The sequence below is a fragment of the Canis aureus genome, chromosome 16 (genome assembly GCF_053574225.1).
Source record: "Canis aureus isolate CA01 chromosome 16, VMU_Caureus_v.1.0, whole genome shotgun sequence".
Classification (NCBI taxonomy): Eukaryota; Metazoa; Chordata; class Mammalia; order Carnivora; family Canidae; genus Canis; species Canis aureus.
In genome coordinates, this window is record NC_135626.1 from 37,912,236 (window position 1) to 37,934,458 (window position 22,223).

Here is a 22,223-nt window from a genome sequence, read left to right on the forward strand (position 1 = left end):
CGAGATGCCAATCTTAAACAAATAAAGCAAATCCGTACATCCGCCACAGCCAATGTCAGAAGTGGGCTGCTAGACAGGATTTCTATTCGGGCCAGAGAAAGCTCATCCAGCCTTACTAATAACGGCAGTGCTGAGCGCACAGTGTGGGGTCTGGGGGCTTATGTTTTGAAACTTTCATATCCCACCAGTTGTGAGAGGCAGGTCAAGTCATTAAATCTTTCTCTGCTCCAGTTTTCCTGTTCTGAGCAGGGGTGCAGGGGGTGGGGTGGGAGGTGGGGAGGGCACTGGCCCCTAACTCCTGGGGCTGTTCGGATTAAATCAGAGCAGGTGTAGGGCAGCATGCAGTGAAGTGCTGGGCATACCAATGTGCTCCTATGGCAAGAAGGGAGGGAGGGGGAAAGGACGCATGGGTGAATGGACCTCCTGCCCCCTTTGCCCCCTTTGCCTCCTGTACCCTTTGCTGGTACAAGGTGTAAGAATAGGATGCTCCCCACCCAGAATCAAAATATTGAGCATTCTAGAAGACTCCATCAATGAGAAGGAACCTGTATGGGATTCTAAATGGGAGGAGGTGCCTGGAACAATCCTCCTCACTCCCAGGAAAATCTGCCTCCCTGAAAATCCTGAGGGCTGGAGCCAGGGCAGCTGCTCCGAGGATGTCACCAGCCTCCCAGAGGATCCAGCTGTGGCCAACACCATGCCCAACGTACCTCTGCAAGCACCAAAAGCGCTCCCAGAGAGCTGTCTGCCCAAGACCAAGTCACCAGAAGTGCTTTTCTTAGGAACCCAGAGAACCCTCTAAAATCTCCCAAGTCTGATCTAACTGGCTCAGAGCAGTCTGAGAAACAAGTCCCAGATGGAGAGGAGAATTTCGCCAAGAGCCAAAGATGCCTTGGGAAGAGCTACTGGGGGAGGGGCCTGCTGGCAGCCCTATCTGTTCCCCACAGCTGGACTCACTGAAGCTTCTTACCTCCTGGGCACAGCCGTAGGCCAGCCACTCCTGGCGGTAGCGGTCAAAACCACTGGAGCATCTGCAAGGGGACCAAAAGGTAAGAAGTGTGATGGATTGACAGAGAAGCCCTCCCCTTCATTCCACTCTGCGCCCCCCCCAGTTCATTAACAGCTCTCCGATGATGATGGCAAGGAGGGGGCCGATCTCCCAGGGCTGCAGTGATCAAGACCACTGGGCAGGTGCCCTCCTCAGCACCAGACAGCTCTCAGCAAGCCCAGCCCCCTTCCCCAAATACTCCTTCCTCAGAAGGAAGGGAGGCTGTCTGTGGCATCTCCACTCTCCCCCACACCCACCTCCCCAGGACCAGGGCCACATCTGTCCAGATGAGTGTATAGGGAGCTAGAAGGACTGCACAACCTCAAATGAACTTTAAGATCCTCTTGGCTCTAGGCTGCTATGAAACTGCTGAGAATCCAGGGAATTCACACAAATGTCTTCTGGGGAAAGTCTCGCTTATTCACAGATAATCCTCGTCTTTCTTGGGGGAGAGACCTAAACTTGACAAGCAGAGGCTGGGCTGAAGGTGGACATCTGCAGATTTAGCCCATATCTCCTTGTGTGATCATTAAAGGGCAGAAATGAGGGTCTTGCCAGAGGCTAGGAGAGATGAAAACCTGGCTGGCCAGCATCCCAGGAAAGGACACTGTGCAGCTCCACTGGCTGGAAGATGCCAAGAACTTCCCTAGGGAAGGGGTGGGGGTATGAGAATGAACCAGAGAATGTTCTCCATGCTCGAATTTCCATTCTTCACTCTGGTGCCAAGGGAATCCACTAAGCCCTACTTAAGCTCTGGGACATCTGCATGGGAAGGATAATATCATGAGCCACCAGTGCTGAGAAAGGATTCATGGCTAGTTAATTTTCTTCACCAGCAACCGCCCACCCATCTGCCGGAGACCTGGTGAGGTGGAGGATTTCTGAGCACTGTCAGTGTTTTCTTCTGAAGATGCCTCCTCAGGGTCTGGGATGCTTCTCCTACAGCTGGGACAGCCGAACTAAGCCATCCTCCTCCCCTGACACCCCCCGGTCCTTTGTGCCCACTACTTTGGAGCACAGAGGATTAGGGGGTCTATTGGGGGCTGGAAACTAAAGTTTTTTTGCAAGCCAAACTAACTGCTTCTTTCAAGGACTGAGTCTTTGATATAGGTCTAAGAGCATCACATTCTAAGCCCTGAGCCAACCAACCCAGATGCAGAGAAAGGCATGAGACATGGCCTCTATTGAGTGCCTCCTGAATGCCAGGTGCTGCCCCAGCCATATGCTACTCCTGTACTATATCATGGGACCCTCACGGTGATGCTGTAAAGCAAAGACTAGGGCCTTCATTCCCTTGGCCAAATCCTGGAGTTAAGGCCATGCTGAGACTCCGGAGTGGGCCCTTGGGGTTGGGGCTGGGGGTGCAATGTGGGATGAAAGGAAGATACCATTACCGAAGTGAAATTGTCTAAACCAGATCCAGCCCCTGGGTAAGGAGGGGAAGCTCTGGGAGGCTGCGGAAGGCAGAGTGGGTGGCGAGGAAGGGGAAGCTGAGAACCCACAGGGTGATTGCAAGCAGCTGTTGGTGGGAGACACCCCAATGGCCAGTCCCTCAGCATCAGCCCTGCCCACTGGCTCTTTAGGGACCTGGGGTCAGCTCTCAGTTGGTGCTGAGGCTCCAGAGAGCTGGCAAAGAGAGGGCCGTGCTAGGGTGAGCCCAGGCCCATGGGCATTGGGGAACAGGATTTCAGCCCCACATCAACCTCACTTGCTCCCTGCTGGAGCTTCTCTGTCCCAGAGCTGACATGACCACAGCAAAGGCAATGTCCACACTCAAGGCCTTGCCCTACCCCACCCCTTGCCCTCTCCCTCCCTCATTAAACTGTCATGGTCTCTGGCTTTGGGCGTATGTTTTAAATGGGGATGTGTCAGTGTGAGGGTTCTGCTTTCATCTGACCCATTTTAAAGTTCTCATGGCTCAGCTCTGGTTGGACGCTGAGTCATGTGGTGGCAGCCAGCCCCAGGATCCCAGGGCTCATCTGAGGTCATCTGGGCTATCTCTCCATGCTGAGACAGTGGCTCGGAAACTTGAGAGTGTATTAGAAGGACCACGCTGCAAAGCTGCGCTCCAGGAAGAAACAACGTGGGTTCTACCCTAGGTATTCTCTCTGAGGCTCCATGCCTTTTGTGCACAGGGCCTTGGACACTTTGCAAAAATACTCTTTGGTAGGTTGAGAAATTAAAATGATGGCATATTCCTCACCCATCTTTCCCCAGGTCACATACCCACAGCCCATTTTACAGGGAAAATAAACTAAGGCCCCAGGAGAGTGAATAAGAGCACAGCTGGTGGGAAGAACACTCAGGAGCCCCTCTCCTCCTGGCCTGGGCTGTGTCCTGTGCTGGGCAGGCCGCCTGTGAAGGCAGAAGCTTCTATTTCTGCACCGGGATATTTGAAAGCAGCGAAGGAAGCGCTGACAGATGCACCACAGCTGCAAGGAATGCGGAGACTCTATAATTTGCAATTTGCAAGATTGCCCTGGTAGGCTCTCGGAGTTCATAGGGCTTCCCACTCTCATGAGAGCTCGAGTCCCCACAGAAATGCTTTTTTTCCCCCTCCTGCTATTTATCTTGGATGGATGAACAGGGCTCAAATTGTGAGTCTAATCTGTAAGGAAATGATTTCAGAACAAGGAGTGAAAGATGAGTTGGATTTAAGAACTTTATCCTTGAACCCAAATCTCATCCAGAATTTTCCCTGTTTCCAGAACCAAGCTAACACAGCTTTGTGGCCTGCCCTAACCTTCCACAGATGCCCACAATTTCCATACCCCCAGTTTTCAGGAAATCTCATTACAGCCTGACAAAGATCTTAAGGTGATGTATGAGGGTCACGGGGCTCTCCTCCAATGGCAATGGGACTCTGGAGCTGGCAGGCCTCACATTTGTTTGCAGATGAGGCGCCATGTTGAAATGCAGGCTCCTGGGCTCGCCTCCCAGAGATCCTGATACGGGGGTCTGGGGTGGGCCCCAGGAATCTGCATATTTAACACGAGACCCAGCTGATCCTGGGATCCTCCCAGCTATGGACCATTCTTCTAGAAGTGGTGCCGAGGGATGAACCAACCCTTCCAGCATGTGAGGACAAGCTGCAGTAGATGGGATCTCTGAATGGTCTTCCAGAAACTTAGAAACTGGGACCCTGTAGCATAGTCCCCTTGATTGGTCACAGGCCTCAGGGAAAAATTCACTCCTGTGACATTCTAGTCCTCGGGGGCACAGCAGACTAGCTAGAGAGACTCTCATGTTGGCAGCCAGGCCTGAGGCACAGGGAGGGGGCGGGGCCTCCCTCTGTCCCTCCCCCACAGCCCACTCGTGGGAACCAAAGGCTCAGCCTGGGCACACACCTCTGCAGGACATGGCACCAGCTGCAGTTGAAGGTCAGGTCCGAGGACACACAGGCGTCACAGCTCCGATGCTGCAGGCAGGCTGCAAGAGAGAAGGCGGTTGTCCCTCAACAGCACACCCTCCCCCATGGACCTCCATGGACCTCTGAAAGGCACAACTCTCCCAAATGCTGGGCCCTTACAGAGCTACGAAGTCTTTGTGTAGCAGGGACCCTCGTGGTCATTAATGCCACCCTCACTTGAGTCCAGCCCTGATTCTTCCATCTTTTTCTCCCTCCTCCCCTGTCCTCCTTCCTCCTTCCATAACCGGGGGGTCGGGCCCCGAGCTGGTGCTGAGGATTGCACAGTGAGTCCCGGTACCTGCCTTCTTGGGCCTTACAGTCCTAGGGGCAGACAGACACCAAACAGATCATCAAACAGACAGAACTACATAATTATCATTGTGATGAGGCTTGTGAAGAAAACTTACAGGGGCCTCGAAGCATGGACCAAGGGATCTCACCTACTTTGGGAAGTTATTCTGCTGGGCTGTTGCCCGCAATTACAGGAGTGAAAGGATTCTTTCTCTTGAGATACGTGTGACATAAACATCGTGTGCATTAAGGATGTATGACACACTGATTTGATACCTTTATATTGCAACATGATTGCCATTGTAGGGTTAGCTACCAGGCTGCTACCTCACATGAGTATTATTTCCTCTTGTGGTAGGAACAAGTAAGAGCTAGTCTTCTAGCAAGTTTAATGTTTATAATATGCTTTTGTTGGCTATAATCACAGAAAAGGATGTTTAAGATGTTCTGGTTTGCCCCCGCCCCAACCAGTGCTAGCTGGGAGCACCCCCATTCCCTCACATTTGGCCCATGTTGGGGGGATTGGCACCAGAAATCCTCCCCGGGCCTGTCTCTTCCTCCTCACTCTCCTCCTCACTCACCTGCTCCCAGGGAAGCCTGAGCACTGCTGTTTGTGAGGGTAAACCAGGCATTCATAATTCCATTCCTTTCTTCTCCCTCTCCTCTTGGAATTGACCTACCCTGGGATGGGGGGTGGGGGACCATGTGGATCTCTCTGCTCACTTGGGTTCACATGTCCTACTTGGGGAGTTCCCGAACCTCACTGTGCCTCAGTTCCTCATTTATAAAACAGGGATCCTGATGCTCTCTGCTTGGTACACGTGCAGTGAGGATGAAATGAGGTAACACTGGAGAGGGTCTGTGACAGTGCGGGCCATATGCTGAGCCCAGTAAGTGCTGCTAGTGATTGTGTGATCTTACTCGTTCTCTGCAGTGTACCTACCAGGTATTCATCCACTCATTCATTCATGCATGCATTCATTCATTCTTCCTCTTTTTTAAAAAAGATTTATTTATATCAGAGAGAGAGAGAGAGAGAAAGAGAGTGCGAGCTTAGGGAGGGGCAGAGGGAGAAGGAGAGAAAGAATCCTCAAGCAGACTCCCTGCTGAGTGCAGAGCCCGACAGGGGCTCAATCCCTAGACCCCCGAGATCATGACCTGAGCTGAAATGAAGAGTGGGACCCTTATCCAGTTGAGCCACCGAGGCATCCGCCGATTCATTCTTTCAAGAAATATTTATTGAGTGCCTGCCACAGGCAGACACTGTCCCAGCTGCTGGAGATGCACGGATGAACAGGGAAAGACAGACAGACCAGCTGTCTGCATGGATTCTGCAGTCTAGCACAGGAGATGGCCAACAACACACAGACAACAGAATCTAGACTAGGGTTTCTGGCAGTGGGCTGTGAAAAAAGTGGCACAGGATGGGGAGGCAGGATGGCCATGGAGGTATGTTCTATTTGGGGAGGTTGGCAAAGGCGACTGAGGAGAAGTCATTTGGGCAGAGATTGAGAAAAGGGAAGAAGCAAGCCTGGAAGAGGAGAATTCCAAGCAGAAAAGACGTTGAATGTAGAGGTTCAGGAGGAGCATGTTCTAGCCATGTTCCCAACAGCAGCCATAATGCTAATGGCCTGGGCAGAGTGGACAAGCTGTGGAGCATAGGCATGAGGAGGAGCCACAGCTGGGGCCTGGCCTGGAGCAGGGCTGGAGAGCAGAGGAGTTAGTGGGAGCGGGCTGCTAGAGGGTGCACGGACTCCTCTGGCACCAGCCAAGCACAGGAGCAGAGAGGGCCAAGGGGGCAGGAGGTAGGGGGGCTGGATTTTAAACCTTGTTCACTTGCAATTGAGCGCCACCCACTGATGATCACCCAGCGTGATCTCTGGGTGGCAGCAGCTGCCACAGAGCCTGTGTGTTTTATTACAAGGAGAGCCAGGCCCTCACCCGGAGGAACTGTGTGCAGCACAAGGGCCCATGTGATGAGCAGCTGAACAGAATAGAACACAATGACAACAGCAAGAAGTGACAACTAAGAAAAAATAGCCACTTTCAATACTTGTCACACCCATTTCTTCACTGTGTGAGTCTTTCTGGGCTATGACTGCAATCCATTGATTAGGGAGCCAGTTTGCATTCCATGGACCCCCAACAAGATGGCAGCTGGGAACCAGCCCTGGGTGAGTGGGAGAAAAGCTGCTGTGGGCACAGAGTCACCTTCAGTCACTGTGGGAGGGACTGGCTGTAGGTGGCACTGTGTCCTTTCAGTAGAAGAGCTCTCCAGCTGTTCTGTGTGCTGCTGTATCCAGGGCACCTAGAACAGCACCTGGCGTGTGGTAGGCAGTTTACAAATGTTTATAGAATTGATGGATTGGCAGTTTTGATAGCCCTGTTTTACAGGAGACGGAACTGAGAAGACTTAGAGAGTCAGGGAGCTAGGGGCGGCAGGTCTGGGTTTGAACTGAGGTCTGCGGGAGCCAAAACCCTGAGCTCTTAGCCTTGAGGTCCCAGTGGGGGCTTCCCTGCCCCAGCGCCCACCCTGAGCCTGTGCCACCTTTTCATGTGTCTTCCAGAAGAGTGACCAGGAGGAATCAGCCACAGAGTGCAATGGCTTGGAGAAAGACCATCCATATCTCTGGAAGAATCTGGCTAAGTCCTGCCCTACCCAAAGGTAAGGGAGAAATCCTGCATGGGGGTGGGGGAGATGCAGAGTTTTCTCAGGCCCAAGTTAACCGGCCTTCCAGGGGTTCAAATCATAGCTGCATAGGTCCCATAGCGCTGACCCTGCCCCATCTACTGTACCCACATAGGCAACCACATGGGAGCCCACAGCCTGCTCATTCCCAGTGGCTCTGGAGGCTCCTTAAAAGGCTCTAGGCAAACTGGCCCTGAGAAAAAAGCCTGGGAGCCTCGGTGGGGTATGAGTACAACCCACTGACCTTTATTTCTCATCTGAATTTCAGATGTCCTGAGTGCTATTAAATGCTCACAAAATTCACTGGAGGGGTGGGAAGTGGCTGAAATGTACAGACAGTGTCCCAGAAATGATTCCCAAGACGCTTCACTTCCGCCCAGGCAGCTACCCTGCCCTTGGATGTCCTTGCTCCTAAGTGCAGTTTATTCAAGTTCTAGAACTTGAGGTTTGCCCTTAGCAGTCCTTGAGGAACCCCTGCTTCTCAGGCCCGGGTCTCCTCTGCATAGAAAGAGGACAGCTGGGGTAGGGATGGGGCTGTGACCAGCAGGGGGTCCTAGTTGTGTGACCCCCATGGTGTGTGTGTCCTTCCTCTTTCCCAGGGGAAGACACCTGCTGAGTTCTGCTGAGACAGACCTAGTGTTCAAGAACTTTCCTCCTCCCCTTCTTCTTTCTCCACCCACCCTGCTTCCAGAACCTCCAGGGAAGAAGAAGGGAAGGCAAGGCAAGAAATGCCCCAGAAGGCAAGGAGAAGGGGTCCCTGGAATGGAGTGCCGCATGGAGTGCCCTGGGAAAATACCTGAAGGGAGCCTGCCTCTCCCTCTGCCTATGTCTCTGCCTCTCTCTGTTTCTCATGAATAAATGCATAAAATCTTTTAAAAAAATAAAAATGCAAGAACAGGGGACACCTGGCTGGCTCAATCTGGACAGCATGTGGCTCTTGATCTCAGGGTCATGAGTCTGAGTCCCAAGTTGGGCGTAGAGATTACTTAAATAAATAAATAAACTTTAAAAAATAATAAGAAAATAAAAATGCAAGAACAGGAGTGTTGTTCTCCTTTCCCTCGCTCTCCCCAGCTGCCCTGACCACATCTTGAATAGCATCCAAATCAGATCCTGTGGGGTCCAGGGCAGCAGCTGGGGCCTCGGCCATGGTGTGCCCTAAACTATAGGTGAGTGGGAGGGGAGACGTGGGGCAGAGGGCCAGAGCAATGGTTCTTGGAGGACTGCTGGCTAAATTGCTTTATTCCCTCCCGCCTCTGGACTCTGGCATTACTCCTCATCTAAGGAAAATGTAACCAAAAAAATGTAAGGACCAGTTCATTCAGTTCCTGGATTATCTTTCCTGGGGGCTCAGTCTAAAAATTTTCAGAGGTACATTTATCTTGGGTTTTAATTGTGTGTTAATAACAATAGCTGTCACATGTCAAGTACAAACCACACCTCTGGACATGCCAGTTAGTGGCAGAGTTGCCATTAATGTCCTCAACTCTACCTACTGTGGTTCTGACTCTTACCACAGCTCTGGGAGGGAAGTGGTATAAGGCTCATGTGACAAATAAGAAATGGCAGCCCAGAGAAATTAGGTGGCCATACCCACACGGGGGTCAGTTGTGGGCCAGGGAATGGAATCCAGATTGTTTGACTATGAAGCTCGTTCCAGGACAGTGGAATGCCCTCCCTCGGTGGGAGCACACTCTACTCACTTGGCAGTGGGGTGAACTCCACGGCTGATGTGCTGGTGACCTTGCTGGGGTCCAGCTCCACACGGTGGTATTCGAAGATGGTCCTTCGCCGAGATTCTGAAACAGAGGCAGAGCCTGTCATCAGGAGCATCTCACAGCCAGAGGCCTCTGAGGCTTGTACCTGGAGCCTGACAGGTGGGCAAGAGATTGCAACGAATGGATGGGGGAGTCAATATGCAGTACTGAGGGTGGGAAGTAAACTCATCAACCTGGGACAATGATCTTGAAGCTGAAGGGAGTCAAGAGGACACGAGTTGACCCTGAGAGAGAGCTCTGTATTGTAAACAGGTTAAACTACTCAACACAGAGGCCTGGCTACTCCTGGGGTCAGGGTGTAGGAGCTCTCATGCTTCTGCGTGGCTTTCTGCCTTTGCAGATGCTGTTCCCTTGGCCCATAATGTTCTTCTACCCCTTCTCTCCTTGTCTAGCTTATGCTTCCTGATCCAGCTCAGGGCCACTTCCTCTGAGCAGCCTTCCTTAGTCAGCTCCTTCCTCTTCTTTACTTAGGCCGGGAACCCTGCTCCCACTGCACTCCCCATATGTGTGGTCGTGAGGGTCTATCTGGGTGGTGGGGCCATTAGGCTGTGAGCATCTGGTCTTGAACCTGACCCACAGCAAATGCTCCGCAAATGTCTGCAGATGCACAGGCTGAACTTGGAGAACCTTTTCCTTCCTAGGTGGAAGCCAGAACAAGGTTCAGAGCCTGGGGCTGGGCTTCTGTTCTTCCTCAGTCCCTGCAGGAACTCCCTACAGGACATCAGTTTCAAGAGATCTGAGTTCTGATTTGAGTTCTGCTCCCAATCTTAGGGCCCCAGTTTCTCTTCTGTGATGTGGAAAGACAGAAACCCCTGTTCCAACACACTTGGGAGGAAAAAAGTGTATTATGGATGAGAAGACTTCTAAAATGACAGTCTGAGATGCTTTGATATTTCCCACTGCACCCCCACACCCACCCAAGAACCAGGACTTAGGGTTGGTTTCTTTAGGCTCTGGAAGGCTGGCAGCCAGCCGTTGAGCTTTGTGAATGAATTTCCCTACAAGGAGAAGGGGTCATGTAGTGCTTGGCCTGCCCAGTACCCCATCTTCCTTTTGGAAACAGCATTCCCTTTGGGCGAACCGCCCCTAGCCCACTCCTACAAGTGATCTGCACTGGAGCTACCATCTTCCTCCATGACCTTGCCTCCCTGGCTACCCAGTGATTGGTCCAGGGCCGCGCATTGATGTAAGCTGGACCAATCAGAGACCTTCCCTGGGACTTTTCAGCTGTAACCAAAAGGTCCTTTGCTTCCTAGTAATGAAGCTGAGAAAAAATTATGGCCATAGGTCCAAGCTCACACGCGAGCCTCATGAAGTAGGACATACTGGTGGCTTTGCAGGCTCTGGTGTCCCAGGACCTGCCCTGGTCCCTGTCTCCCTAGCTATCAGTTCTTCCTTTGATTCTTTGGGCTACTTCGTATCACTTTTTCCACTTAAGCTAGTTTTAGTTGGGTTTTTGTTACAGGAAGCCCAGAGTAGTAAGGACATAACTCTCTCTCAGCTGAAGATGGTTTGGAAGAAGCTTTCCCAGGGTGCCAGCAGAACTCTTCAGGCCCAGTTGTGAAAGGGAAGGCATCGTGTGCAATAGCTGGGTGCCCCATCCCCCAGCCCTCCTCCTGAATGAAGAATCTGCTTAAAAGAACATCTCATCTACATTTCTATCATTTATTTATCCCCAGTCTTGGAATCAATGCCTCCTATTAACCCAAGATTGAACCCCATTTGGTCTGGTGTTAAAAAGTTCCTGTGCTGCATGATAGAAGTGTCAGCCCCTGAAACATTCTCAAACACAGAATGTCCTGGAAACATTCTATGCAGTGAATGAGTCCTGACTGTGGAATTTGCTGATTTCCATGCTGTAAATACTTCCTGCGCTGATCTCAAGCTACCAATTTGGAGTCACTGAACACAGCATTGGGAAGAGACGTGGTCACTCTACTCTTGTGACTGCACAAGGGTCCCTGGCACACCGTATTTCTTCCTGGTTTCCTTACAGTAGTACTCCATATCCGCGACTTCACTTTCCTGGTTTGTGACCCATGGTCAACCACGCCACTCACCTCCCTCCATCTCCTCATGTAGGCATTTTATCATCTCACATCAGCACAAAAGAAGGGTGAGTATGGTACAATAAGATATTTTGAGAGAGAGAGACTGCAGTCACTTAACTTTTATTATATTATGTTGTTATGATTTTATTATTGCTTTGTTTTATTGCTAGTTATTGTTAATCTCTTACTGTGCCTACTTTATAAATTAAATTTTATCATAGGTATGTCTGTATGGGAAGAAACATAGTATATATAAGCTTCAGTACTACCCATGGTTTCAGGCATCCATTGGGGGTCATGGAACGTGTCCCCACGGATCAGAGTGGGGGCGGGGGACTACTGTATTTGTGTTCTAAAAGGGTAGAAGAGAAATATTTACAATGTTTCTGTAAAAACAAATAATTAAGCCAAATGCCGAGTAATTGTGTGCTTATTTTTTTCCTAAGCAATCCTAAGTCTGAAAAGGAAGGGGCTGAGAGGCAAGCCTCATAAATATCAGACAGTCACTGCCCAATGTCTACAGGATTACCAAGGTCCTAGGGAGGAGAGACTCCTCTATCAAAAGCTGAAGGAATGAGGTTCACAGAGCCCTGTACACACACACACACACACACACCTTTTTTTTTTTTTTTTTTTTTTTTTTGGTGTAAGAAAGGCCTGTGGCCAAGCAGGAGTGGGGTCTGGAAGAGATTGGGGTGAGGAAGGTCACCCTTCTGCAATTCATCTGCTCCATTTCTAATCCAAACAAAGGCCCATATGCACTGCAGGCCCCTCCCTATGTGACACCAACTGCTATGGGAAGGTGGCCTGGGCTTTAAGTGAGCCTAGGGAATGTGGGACATGTAGATAGAGGATACCTGGGCAGCCTTCAACAGCTCTGTCCCACCCACCACCCTCAAGGGCCATCCCTCTTTCTGAAAAATTACACTACATTTTAGCACTACAATGTAAGAGTAATGTATGAGTAAGAATGTAAGAGTAAGAAAACAAAGTGAAATTCCAGGTCTTCCAAGGGGCCTAAGACCATGGGGTCTAGAGTCTATGTAAACCTTTCTTCCTTTCTCTGCTTCCTCCTTCAAGACCCTGCTCAAGGGACACACCCTCGTTAAAGGCTTCTCCACCCTCCTTGGGCTCAGTTAGTGGCCTTTCCTCTGAGCTTCACAGCCTCCTGCAGGATGTCTAGCGTCACCTGTTACACCACTCCATCAATATTGACTTTGCTGGCCACCTACCCTACCAGGCTGTGAGCTCCTCCAGGGTGGAGCCTGCAAGTTATCTGTGTCCATCTCCCAGCCCCTAGCACCTGGCCCTGCATATAACAGGACCTCAAGGAATGACTGAATGAAGGAGTGTTTTGTAGATAGTCACAAAACCTCAGCAACTTATTACAGCTTTAGCCTACAGCCTAAAGCTAGAACACCCTTCTGCCTCAGCCCACCAGACTATGGTCTTTCTCAAAAGGTCAGCCCCCAATGGGCTCTGCAGCCAGACATGCCCTTTTCTACCTTAGAGCTCAAAGTAGGGGAGAACCGGCTTTCCAGATTTCTCCACCTGCAAGGAGGTAGAGAAGAGCTTACTCCTGGGATCGGAAGGAAGGTGAAATGCGAGGGACAAGTGGAGTCAGGGTTGGGCATGAATGGAGACATGAATTTGTCAAGGAGGCTGATTTCAGGGATGGAGAAACATGAGGAGCAGCCAGAGAAGGCGAGACTCCCAGCAAACCTCACACCAGAATCTAGTGATGGGCCTCCCCACCACCTGGGCTGGGGAACTGGAGTTGGGGGTGTAATTCAAGTGAGAATGCAGCCTGACAGGGCCAGATGCACTCCAAAGACCATCATCTCCCTACCTCAGGGCAGAGGAGAAGACTATAGTTGGAAGGGGGATGAGGGTGGGTGTACGGAAATAGACCTCTGATTAAAAATATTTGCTCACTTCAACTGCCAACTTGTACTTGTTTAAGTGTACAGCTTTGGCAATATTTTTATTTCTCTATAAACAGAACTCTTCATATCCCTGCCGGAGTTATTTGCTTTTGGATTATCTCGCCAACATCTGGGGCTCACCCAAGGATGATGACGTCCATCTGCATGACCAACAGATCCCTCCGGAACCAAGACAGAGGCCGCCCCAAAGCCACATTTCTGGCATCTTGAGACATTCTGTTTTGCTCTCTGCCTCCATTTGTCAAAGATTCAGAAATACTAAGGTCCAGACACAGAAAGCCCTGATGCCCAAACAAGAAATGTTAACAGCTCAAAAGAGAGGTTTGCATGTCCCATTTTGTTTCAAAACCAGACATCAGTGGGGAAGAGTTGGATTGGTCAGAAGAAATCAGACTGACAAGCCCTACCACGAACTGCCCTCCAAAATGGGTGGTTATGGTATAAAAAAAATATAAGATAGTAGTTTCAGGATAAGTTTTCAATTTTCTCGTTCATGTCTTTCTTTGCTCATTTGACTATTCATTCAATAATCATAAGTTGAGCCCCAGTAGGGGACCTCAGAGGTGGACACAATGAGGGTCCTGTACCCCAAGGGGCAGGCCACAGTCTGAAGCCCTGAGAAATTAAATACTCATTAACTGGTTTCACTGATTCAGAACCTCTGTCAGTTTTGACATTGGCCACACTAAAATTGCTTGTATACTGTCCATGAAAGAAGGAGGTTTTTAAAAGATAAGATTTGATTTATTTATTAGAGAGAGAGAGAGAGATAGCAAGAGAGAGCACAAGCAGAAGAGAAGGAGAAGCAGGCTCCCTACTAAGTAGGGAGCAACATGGGGCTCCTTTCCAGGAGCCCAGGATCATGACTTGAGCCAAAGGCAAATGCTTAATCAACTGAGCCATCCAGGTATCCCAAGAAAGACTTCGTTTTTTTTTTGTTTATGTTTTTGTTTTAAGATTTTATTTATTCATGAGAGATACAGAAAGAGAGGCAGAGATATAGAGGGAGAAGCAGGTTCCCTGTGAGGAGCCTGATGTGGGACTCAATTCTGGGATCCCAGGATCACACCCTGAGCTGAAGGCAGATGCTCAACTGCTGAGCCACCCAGGTATCCCCAAGAAAGAGTTTCTTAAACAAATGAATAAAGGAAATTATATTGACTTTTGGGGGCCCTATGGACAAATAAAGAGTGTATAAGCTACCCTTGTGTGTTTTGCCTGCCTCTGCAAAAAGCTGCTGCTAATTGCACATAGATCTTTTCTCTGCATCAGGCATGCTCTGCAGACGCTCTGCTGCAAAGCTGGTGTAACAGTTTATGTAAGGAAATAATAGCAAGGAAAACTCTGGCTGTTTGCAGCATCTCCTTCTCTCAATCCCAAGAGAGAGACTGCGATGAATTCCCCCTACCTTTCGATAAGGGTGGGAAGAAAATGTTTGGAGCCTGGAGAAGGACACAGTCCTGCAGACCAGACTGGGTTCAGTAGCTCAGGGATTCTGGAATAGTGGGAAACCAACCTGCACTTCTCCTAGCATTCCAGGCAGAGAGGAGCTTGGGTACAGAGACAATGATACCATCCATTCTGGTGGCAGTGTCCCAGAGAGGCTTGGACAATGGGAATATCTTGGTAATAATAGGAGCTGCAGACCAAAGAGCTGCCTCTGAATTTGTGTCTCATTTAAGCCATAGTTATTTGGGATTTCCTGTTATTTGCAGCTCAATCTAATCCAAACCAATACCCTACTTGTGGGTTGAATAGCAGACCCAGAGGAATCTGACCTCCCAGCCACATAAAATCCATCACTACCCAAAGCAGAGGTGGTGGCCCATTTAAAAACCCAATGAAGGCCATGGATGCTGTCCCAGAAAAATGCATGCATATGAATATGCTCCACCCACACTCCAATACTCTTCTTAAAGTCTATGCCAGGAGCCAGGCTTAAAAACCTCTGACAAAGAGAGATGCAATTAATTACCAAAGTATTCCCTCCACCTCAAGCAGCATCAGGCCCCTATTCTCACTTGGTGATCACCAGAGAGCAGAAGTCAAGGTCCAGTGGCACCCACTCTTGCACTATTCCTCATTTTTTGACCACCTGCTCTTTTTCAGGCACTGAGCTCAGCGCTGGGGCCATGGTGAGCCCCCAAGGAGCTCTCACGACCAGCTGGGGAGGAAGTGCCCAAGGAAACCATGAGTTCTGCTGCATAGAGGAGACAACATCTGAGCTAGACTAATGGATTAAAATTTTGCCAAGTGTCAAAAGGGCTGAAGTGGATGCCATTTTATACAAGAACCATGTCATAGAGATGTGGACAGCCCTTGGCATGGTCTGGGGAACTGGGCATGCAGGCCAGCGATGCCCGGATAGAGAGTGGTGGACAGAGAGTGGATATGCTGTGCCAGCTGCACAGGACCTTGAAAGCCACACAAAGGATTTTGACTTCATGCTGCAGGCAACAAGGAGCCAGAGAATGACATGATCAGATCTTACAGTGACAAGAAGACATGGGGGTAGAAGGAAGGAGATGAGAGACTGGGAGCTGCGGGGCTGTGTCTGGGGGTCAGATGCTGGCATCAGTTCCCTGGCAGGCAGAGCCAACACCTCAGCAAACAGCACCTGGAGTCCTGAATCCAGCAGCTCCCACAACAGAGCCCTGCTTTACGGAGCAGGAGGGACTGCCCTCCTGTTATTGCAGGTGGGCTTTGCTTCCTCCCCTGCCCTTCTTCCTGCCTCCCCACATCTCCCTGGCTGGCTCTAAAACAGCCTTTTATTCCAGAATCATAGAGAAACCTCATATGCAGACAGCCCCTGGGGGATCTGGCTTCCTCTAATTCACCCTTGTACCGCAGCTGGATCCAACACACATTTCCTGAGACTCCGCCAGGCTGCAAAACCCTGTGAGAGAGGCACCAATGAGACCGCCACAGGGCTCAATAATCCACCTGGGTGGGGTGACTTGGCCACTCAGAACAGCCTGGGATGTGTCACACAGGGCTGTGGGTGTTTGGGGAGCTGAAGAGGAAAGGATTCACCCCTCCAACTGGAATGGGGCAGGTTAGATTTAGAAAATCTCAATGGTTAACCCCAGGTTTAAAAAAACCAGAAGATCTGGGTTTCAGTTCTGTCTTGGAGCTGTGTGACCACAAGTAAGTCACACTTCACAAGCCTCTGAGCCTCTGTGTCCTCATTTAGAAAGTAAAGACTTCACTTGCAGTGTTGGGAGGATGACCAAGGAAGATACTGTAAAGCTCAGAGCCTGGGGATGGGATCATAATCAGTGTGGTAATCAAGCCTCTAAAATGGTCCCCAGTGAACCCACCTCCAAGGTATTGACACCCTGTGGAATCCAGTCTTGAGTGTGGGCTGGACCTAGTGATTCGCTCTAACCAGTAGAATATGACAAACACGATGGGATGGCACTTCTAAAATTAGGTTACAAAACGACTGACCTCTGTCTTGCCCACCCTCTACTGCTGTCCTGCTTGCCTGCTCTGGTGGGAGCCAGGGGCAGTGTTATGAGCTGTCCTTATGAGGAGGTCCACAGGGAAGGAACCGAGGTGGGGCCTCCGCAAGGAAGTGACTCCTGCCAACACCCACGTGAGAGCTCTTGGAAGCACATCCCCACCCCAATCAGTGGTTGAGATGACCATAACCTGGCAAGCACCTTGAGAGCAGCCTGGGCAAGATCCTGAACCAGGGGACCTATGCTTTGCTTCCTGATCCACAGAAACTCTGGGCGAAACTCTGGGCTGATAATATGTTTGCTGTTTTGTTTTTTTAAAGGTTTTATTTATTTATTTCAGAAAAAGAGAGCGCTTGTGCACGTGCAAGCATGAGTGAGGGGAGGGGCAGAGGGAGAAGCAGACTCCCCACTGAGCAGGGAGCCCGATGCCGGTGCGATCCCAGGACCCTGAAATCATGACCTGAGCTGCAGGCAGTTGTTTAACTGACTGAGCCACCCAGGTGCCCCTATGTTTGCTGTTTTAAGCTGCTAAATTTCAGGATACTTTGTTATGTAGCAATAGCTAACTAATACAATCAGAGAGATTGAGACTATGTAGCAGCCGGCTCAGTACAGGCCTTAACCAGCCAGTTAAGAGCAGATGCTGTCTGTAGAGCAATGGATCAGGGTCTTGCCAGAGCACAAAGTGTTCATGAAGGTCAGGGAGGGGCAGGTGGAGTGGTGGGAATTTATCTTGCTGAAATACAACCGTGCATAAAAATAGCTCCTTGCAAGAAGAGTCACTGCAGCATTATTTGTTGCAGTAAAATGGAAAACAGCTGTAAAGCCTATGTTCAGGGGTTTGGTTAAATTAAGGTACATCTGGGGCAGCCCTGGTGGCTTAGAGGTTTGGTGCCGCCTTCAGTTCAGGGCATGATCCTGGAGACCCGGGATCGAGTCCCGCACTGGGCTCCCTGTATGGAGCCTGCTTCTGTCTCTGCCTGTGTCTCTGCCTCGCTCGGTCTGTCTCTATGAACAAATAAACAAAATCTAAAAAAAAAAAAAAAAAATTAAGGTACATCTGTGCAACAGACTATCTAGTAGCCATTAAAAAGAATCAAGTATGGGCTGATATGGAAAGATGGGCAGGATATACTTCGTTCAAGTGCAGAATAGTGGCATCCTATGCTAGCATTTGTGTTAAATATCCAAACATATGCTTATAGCTCTAGAAATAACCTGGTAGCCAGGTTGCCTCCAAGAAGGGAAACTGAGGACAGGGGTCAGGTATGGGAGAGAAACCTAATTTTTCTTTTCTTTTCTTTTTTTTACCCATTGCCCCCCCAAACCTAACTATTTCAATACAAACTTTTGTATCTTTTGAGTTTTAGGCCAGGCACATTTATTTGTGTAAAAATATCATTTTATAGATTAGGATAAAGAAGAGCATTCATATGTAGCAGGAGAGTAATTCATGTTAATGGCAAAAATCTCAAAGATGATGTGCACATGGGTGAAGTTTGGGAAACTGCTACTACAGCATGTGATTTCTTCCTCACTAGCTACAAAAATCACATGAAAGTTTGTGGTCCTGGCATCTGACCTATGACACTCCAGTATCAGGATATCATGTGCCCCTATTTCTACACTGTTTGCTACTGTACCAGATGTCTTGCTGGATTATAAAACACTGCATCGTCGTGTGCTGAAGACTAACATAGTAAGATTCTAGTACAGGACTCAGACTCGATGTGCCAGACATTGGACCAAACACTTCATGCACATCATTGAGTTCATCTTCACAGTAACTGTAGAAGGCAAGGACCACTTATATCTCCAACTACAAATGAAGAAATGAACTTAAAGAGGATAAGTGACTTGCCAGAAGATGCTTATGGAGAGTTTGGACTCCACTCCACGCTTCCGATTCCAGAGCCAAGCCCCTAACACTGTACTGATCGAAGTGTGCTGGATAAAGGCTTATAACGTGAGCCCTGGTCCTTTCTCTCAGAGTTGTTAAGGACAGAGGCTCCGCTCAGATGATAAATCCCTCCATGACTTCTTCATTGTATCTCAGTAGCACCCAGAGTATAGTGTATAGGGGCTCCTGAGTGGCTCAGTCCATTACGCATCGCCTTCAGCTTAGGTCATGATCCCGCAGTCCCACGATCAAGCCCCGGCATCTGGCTCCCTGCTCAGCAGGGAGTCTGCTTCTCCCTCTGTCGCTCACCCCACTCACGCACGTGCACTTGCTCTCTCTCTCAAATAAATAAAATCTTAAAAAAGAAAAGAAAGCATAGTACAAAGTAGGAACTCAGAACACATGTGCTGATTGAATTCAACCAACAGATGTAAGAAAGTTCCTTTGCCTGGAAGCCCTAGAGTTCCCAGAATGGTGGGGCCTTGCCTCTCTATAGGAAAGTACTTGGTGACTCCGCACACATCCTCTCATCCAGCCTGGCATGGCCAGAGTGGAGTTCAGAATATCCCCCAGTCCCATCCCCCAGTAGACAGAGGACTACTGCATACACAGCACAGCAGAAGAGGTCAGGTTCAAAAGTATCTGAGCCAGGGCTCTAAAAACAGTGGATGGCATGCCTGCAGGGTCTTCCCCAGAAATGTGAAGCCAAGACTCTGGTGGGGGTGAGCAGCAGGTTGGAAGCAGGAGAGAAAGAGCTGTGACCCTCCAAAATATCAGAACTGGAGAAGGATCAGGAAGGAAAAAGCACCATTCCAGCTATACCTCCACTTTACAGAAGAAGCAACTGAGGCTAGAGAGATCTGATCTGCTGAAGGACAGTTAACTATGTGGCTCAGACTGGCTTCCTCTCCCTGAAGCCCCCTGTGATGCTCCTATCACCTGGGATGGGGATGCAATTATGGTTGTGTTCTGGGAGCCCTCAAAAATCCTAATTTGGGGGATCCCTGGGTGGCGCAGCAGTTTAGCGCCTGCCTTTGGCCCAGGGCACGATCCTGGAGACCCGGGATCGAATCCCACGTCGGGCTCCCGGTGCATGGAGCCTGCTTCCCCCTCTGCCTATGTCTCTGCCTCTCTCTCTCTCTCTCTCTGTGTGTGTGACTATCATAAATAAATAAAAATTTAATTTAAAAAAATCCTAATTTGGTGTCTTTGGAGACTTTCTAAATGGACTGGGTGCTGAGTGGCTCCCCTCCCCATCCAACAGAGCAGCACTTTCCACTGGTGATTTCATTGGGGGGAAAATGGTTCCTCGGCTTTAATGAAAAACTATTAGAACTCATTATGCTCCATCTTCCCTTGGTTCCTGCTCAGCTCTCTGCCCTCCATCCACCCCCTCCATTGCCAATCCCCACCCACCCACAGCCTGGGTCAGTTGGAGCTCAGTCCAAGCCCTTTGAGAGCTCTGCTGGATCCCTGGGGACTCACCTGGTACATCCGGGGATGGGTTGAGAATCATGAAGGCGTCTGATAGTCCTGCTTTGACGGGGTGCTGGGAGGAGCTGATTTCCAAGACGGACATAGGAATCTGTAGGGGGGGAGGCGGGGTGGAAGAGGCTCTATCTATCCCTGCCAAACATCCCTGAGCCAGCCTATACCTCCCCTCTGAGCTCCAGATGCATCCGCCTGCTCACGGCACCTCTCAGAGGACTCAGAGACATCCCAAATCCAATGGGCCCCCATCCAAATTGCAAGTCTCCCCCATACCGTCTCCAGTAGATTTCCTTTTCTTCTTTGCTTTTAGTGGATGGCATCTCCATGCAGGCCAGAAACCTGGGAGTCACTCCCTTTCTTCCATCCATGCCCCCCTCCTCCTAACACATCTCCAAAGCCTATTAATTCACTTGCTCCCTGGCTCTTAAATCTGTCTAGTTGTCTCCGTCTCACCCCATCCTACTCCAAGCTGGCAACATCTCTCTCTCCAAAATATCTCCCAGCCTTCCCTCCGGGCCCCCAACAATCTGTTCTCCACTCTGAAGCCAGAGTGACCTTTCCCATAGGCAAAGGGCCCTATCTTGCCCCCTACTCTCTCCCCTCCAGCCTTGCTATCTTTTTTCAATGCTTTGTACCAGCCATCCTCTGTCCTGCTACAGGACCTTTGAACATGATTTTCCCCTCTCTCCTCTTTGCTTCCTTAACTCCCATGAATCCTGCAGGTCTCAACTCTTTTCCTTAGGGAAGCCTCCTTGATCTCTGCTGAGATAAAAGGCCTCATGAAAAAAAAAAAAAAAGCTTCATGAAAGGCTCTCCTGGCTCTACTTAGGAACACTTGTCTTAGAGGTGATTCTACATTTGTCCATGCAATTACTGTCTATCTCCCCAACCAGGCCTACATCTCCACAAGGGTCAGGCCTATGGCCCTCTCATTAACTGCAGTATTCCCCACACTGAGGCCAGTGGCTGGCACATTGCAGGTTCTCCACAGATAGTTGCTGAATGAAGACCCCAAGACCCAGCCATCTCTGCGGCTAAGCTCACTCACCTCTTTGTAGCCAAATACAATGCGGCCGTCATGGTGCAGAGCTGCTTGGAAAGTGAAGCCACCCTTGTCTTCCCGGCCTTGGAGGTACACGTGGTCCCACTGAACAATAAAGACTGTCCCTGGGGAGAAGGCAGAGACCTGGCTGGACAGGGAGGCAGTGCAGGGAGGAGGGCCTGCAGAATCCGGATGGTATGGGTGAGGGTTGGGTGCTCAAGGGACAATCTGGTGAGAGTGAGACAATACAAGCCTATCATGTTTGTCACCTCTGCTAAGAGCCAAGCACTTTTCTTTTGTTATCTCATCAGACCCTGCTAGGTCGCAGGCCTCTTGTTCCCAACATACAGAAGAACCGAATGCAGGGAGGTGGGGTGCCTGCCCGGCTGTGTGACTGTGGGCAAATACCTTGTCCTCTCTAGACTTTGGGCTCCTCTAAAGGCAGGGGGACAAGCGAGCCCTGGAGCCAGGTGACTTAAACTCTGAGATCTGGTCTCACCATTGTCAAAGTAAGCGACTGTCGAATTATCGGAGTAGCCAGGGTTGAAATTGGCCATCAGAGGCGCCACATACTGAGTAGCTGTGAGCATCCGATGGATCGTGTCGCCCATGAAGATGAAGCCTGGGGTGGGGATAAATGCGGAGAGGTCACTAGAGAAGGCCTAGAGAGCAACTTGCATTCTTGTGCAAGGAGGGAGAGCACAGAGGGAACTGGAAGCGAGTCTCCTCTGTTCCCCATTTCCACCTGCTAGACTCTGGGTCTGGTGTGTATGCAGCAAAGGGGCTCCCAAGCAGAGAAGGCTCTCCCTGCCCCTCTAGGGAGCCACAGACTCCCACCTCTCCCAGTCCCTGGGAAAGTACACGGGAATCAAAGATGGGCTCCTCATAGCAGCAAAGAGCCTGGTCCCAAGAATCAGGCTCTCAGGGAAGTCTCCTCCTCTCTCTCATTCATAGGCTCAGAAGCATAGGGACCACAGGGATTGCCCACGCTGGCCTGAGTTAGCCCTGGGACACACACGCACACACACAAGCAAGTCAGCCAACATCAGGGAGGTGGCCCAACACACACACTGATCTCCCTCCTGAGATAGGGGCCCCAACATAGCTCAGTGTG

General features: G+C 50.1%; 1 protein-coding gene and 1 long non-coding RNA gene across 3 annotated transcripts in view; one reads left to right on the forward strand and one right to left on the reverse strand.

The window, feature by feature from the left end:
• PLXDC1 (plexin domain containing 1) overlaps positions 1–22,223 on the reverse strand; it is a 61,732-nt gene that overhangs the window by 10,272 nt on the left and 29,237 nt on the right. The window contains exons 5-10 of the mRNA XM_077853033.1: positions 21,609–21,731; positions 21,116–21,234; positions 20,062–20,161; positions 9,141–9,236; positions 4,396–4,477; positions 971–1,031 (exon numbers count right to left, since the gene is read on the reverse strand). Of these exons, the coding sequence (XP_077709159.1) occupies positions 971–1,031; positions 4,396–4,477; positions 9,141–9,236; positions 20,062–20,161; positions 21,116–21,234; positions 21,609–21,731 (581 nt within the window). The remainder of the gene's footprint in view (positions 1–970; positions 1,032–4,395; positions 4,478–9,140; positions 9,237–20,061; positions 20,162–21,115; positions 21,235–21,608; positions 21,732–22,223) is intronic.
• Positions 540–14,355, forward strand: LOC144286509 (uncharacterized). Of its 2 annotated transcripts, none has more exons than XR_013354542.1 (5): positions 540–1,049; positions 7,316–7,413; positions 8,037–9,314; positions 10,895–11,331; positions 13,269–14,355. It is a non-coding gene; the product is annotated as an uncharacterized LOC144286509 (long non-coding RNA). The 2 variants fall into 2 exon arrangements; XR_013354541.1 differs by having other exon boundaries at positions 8,129–9,314; positions 13,269–14,353.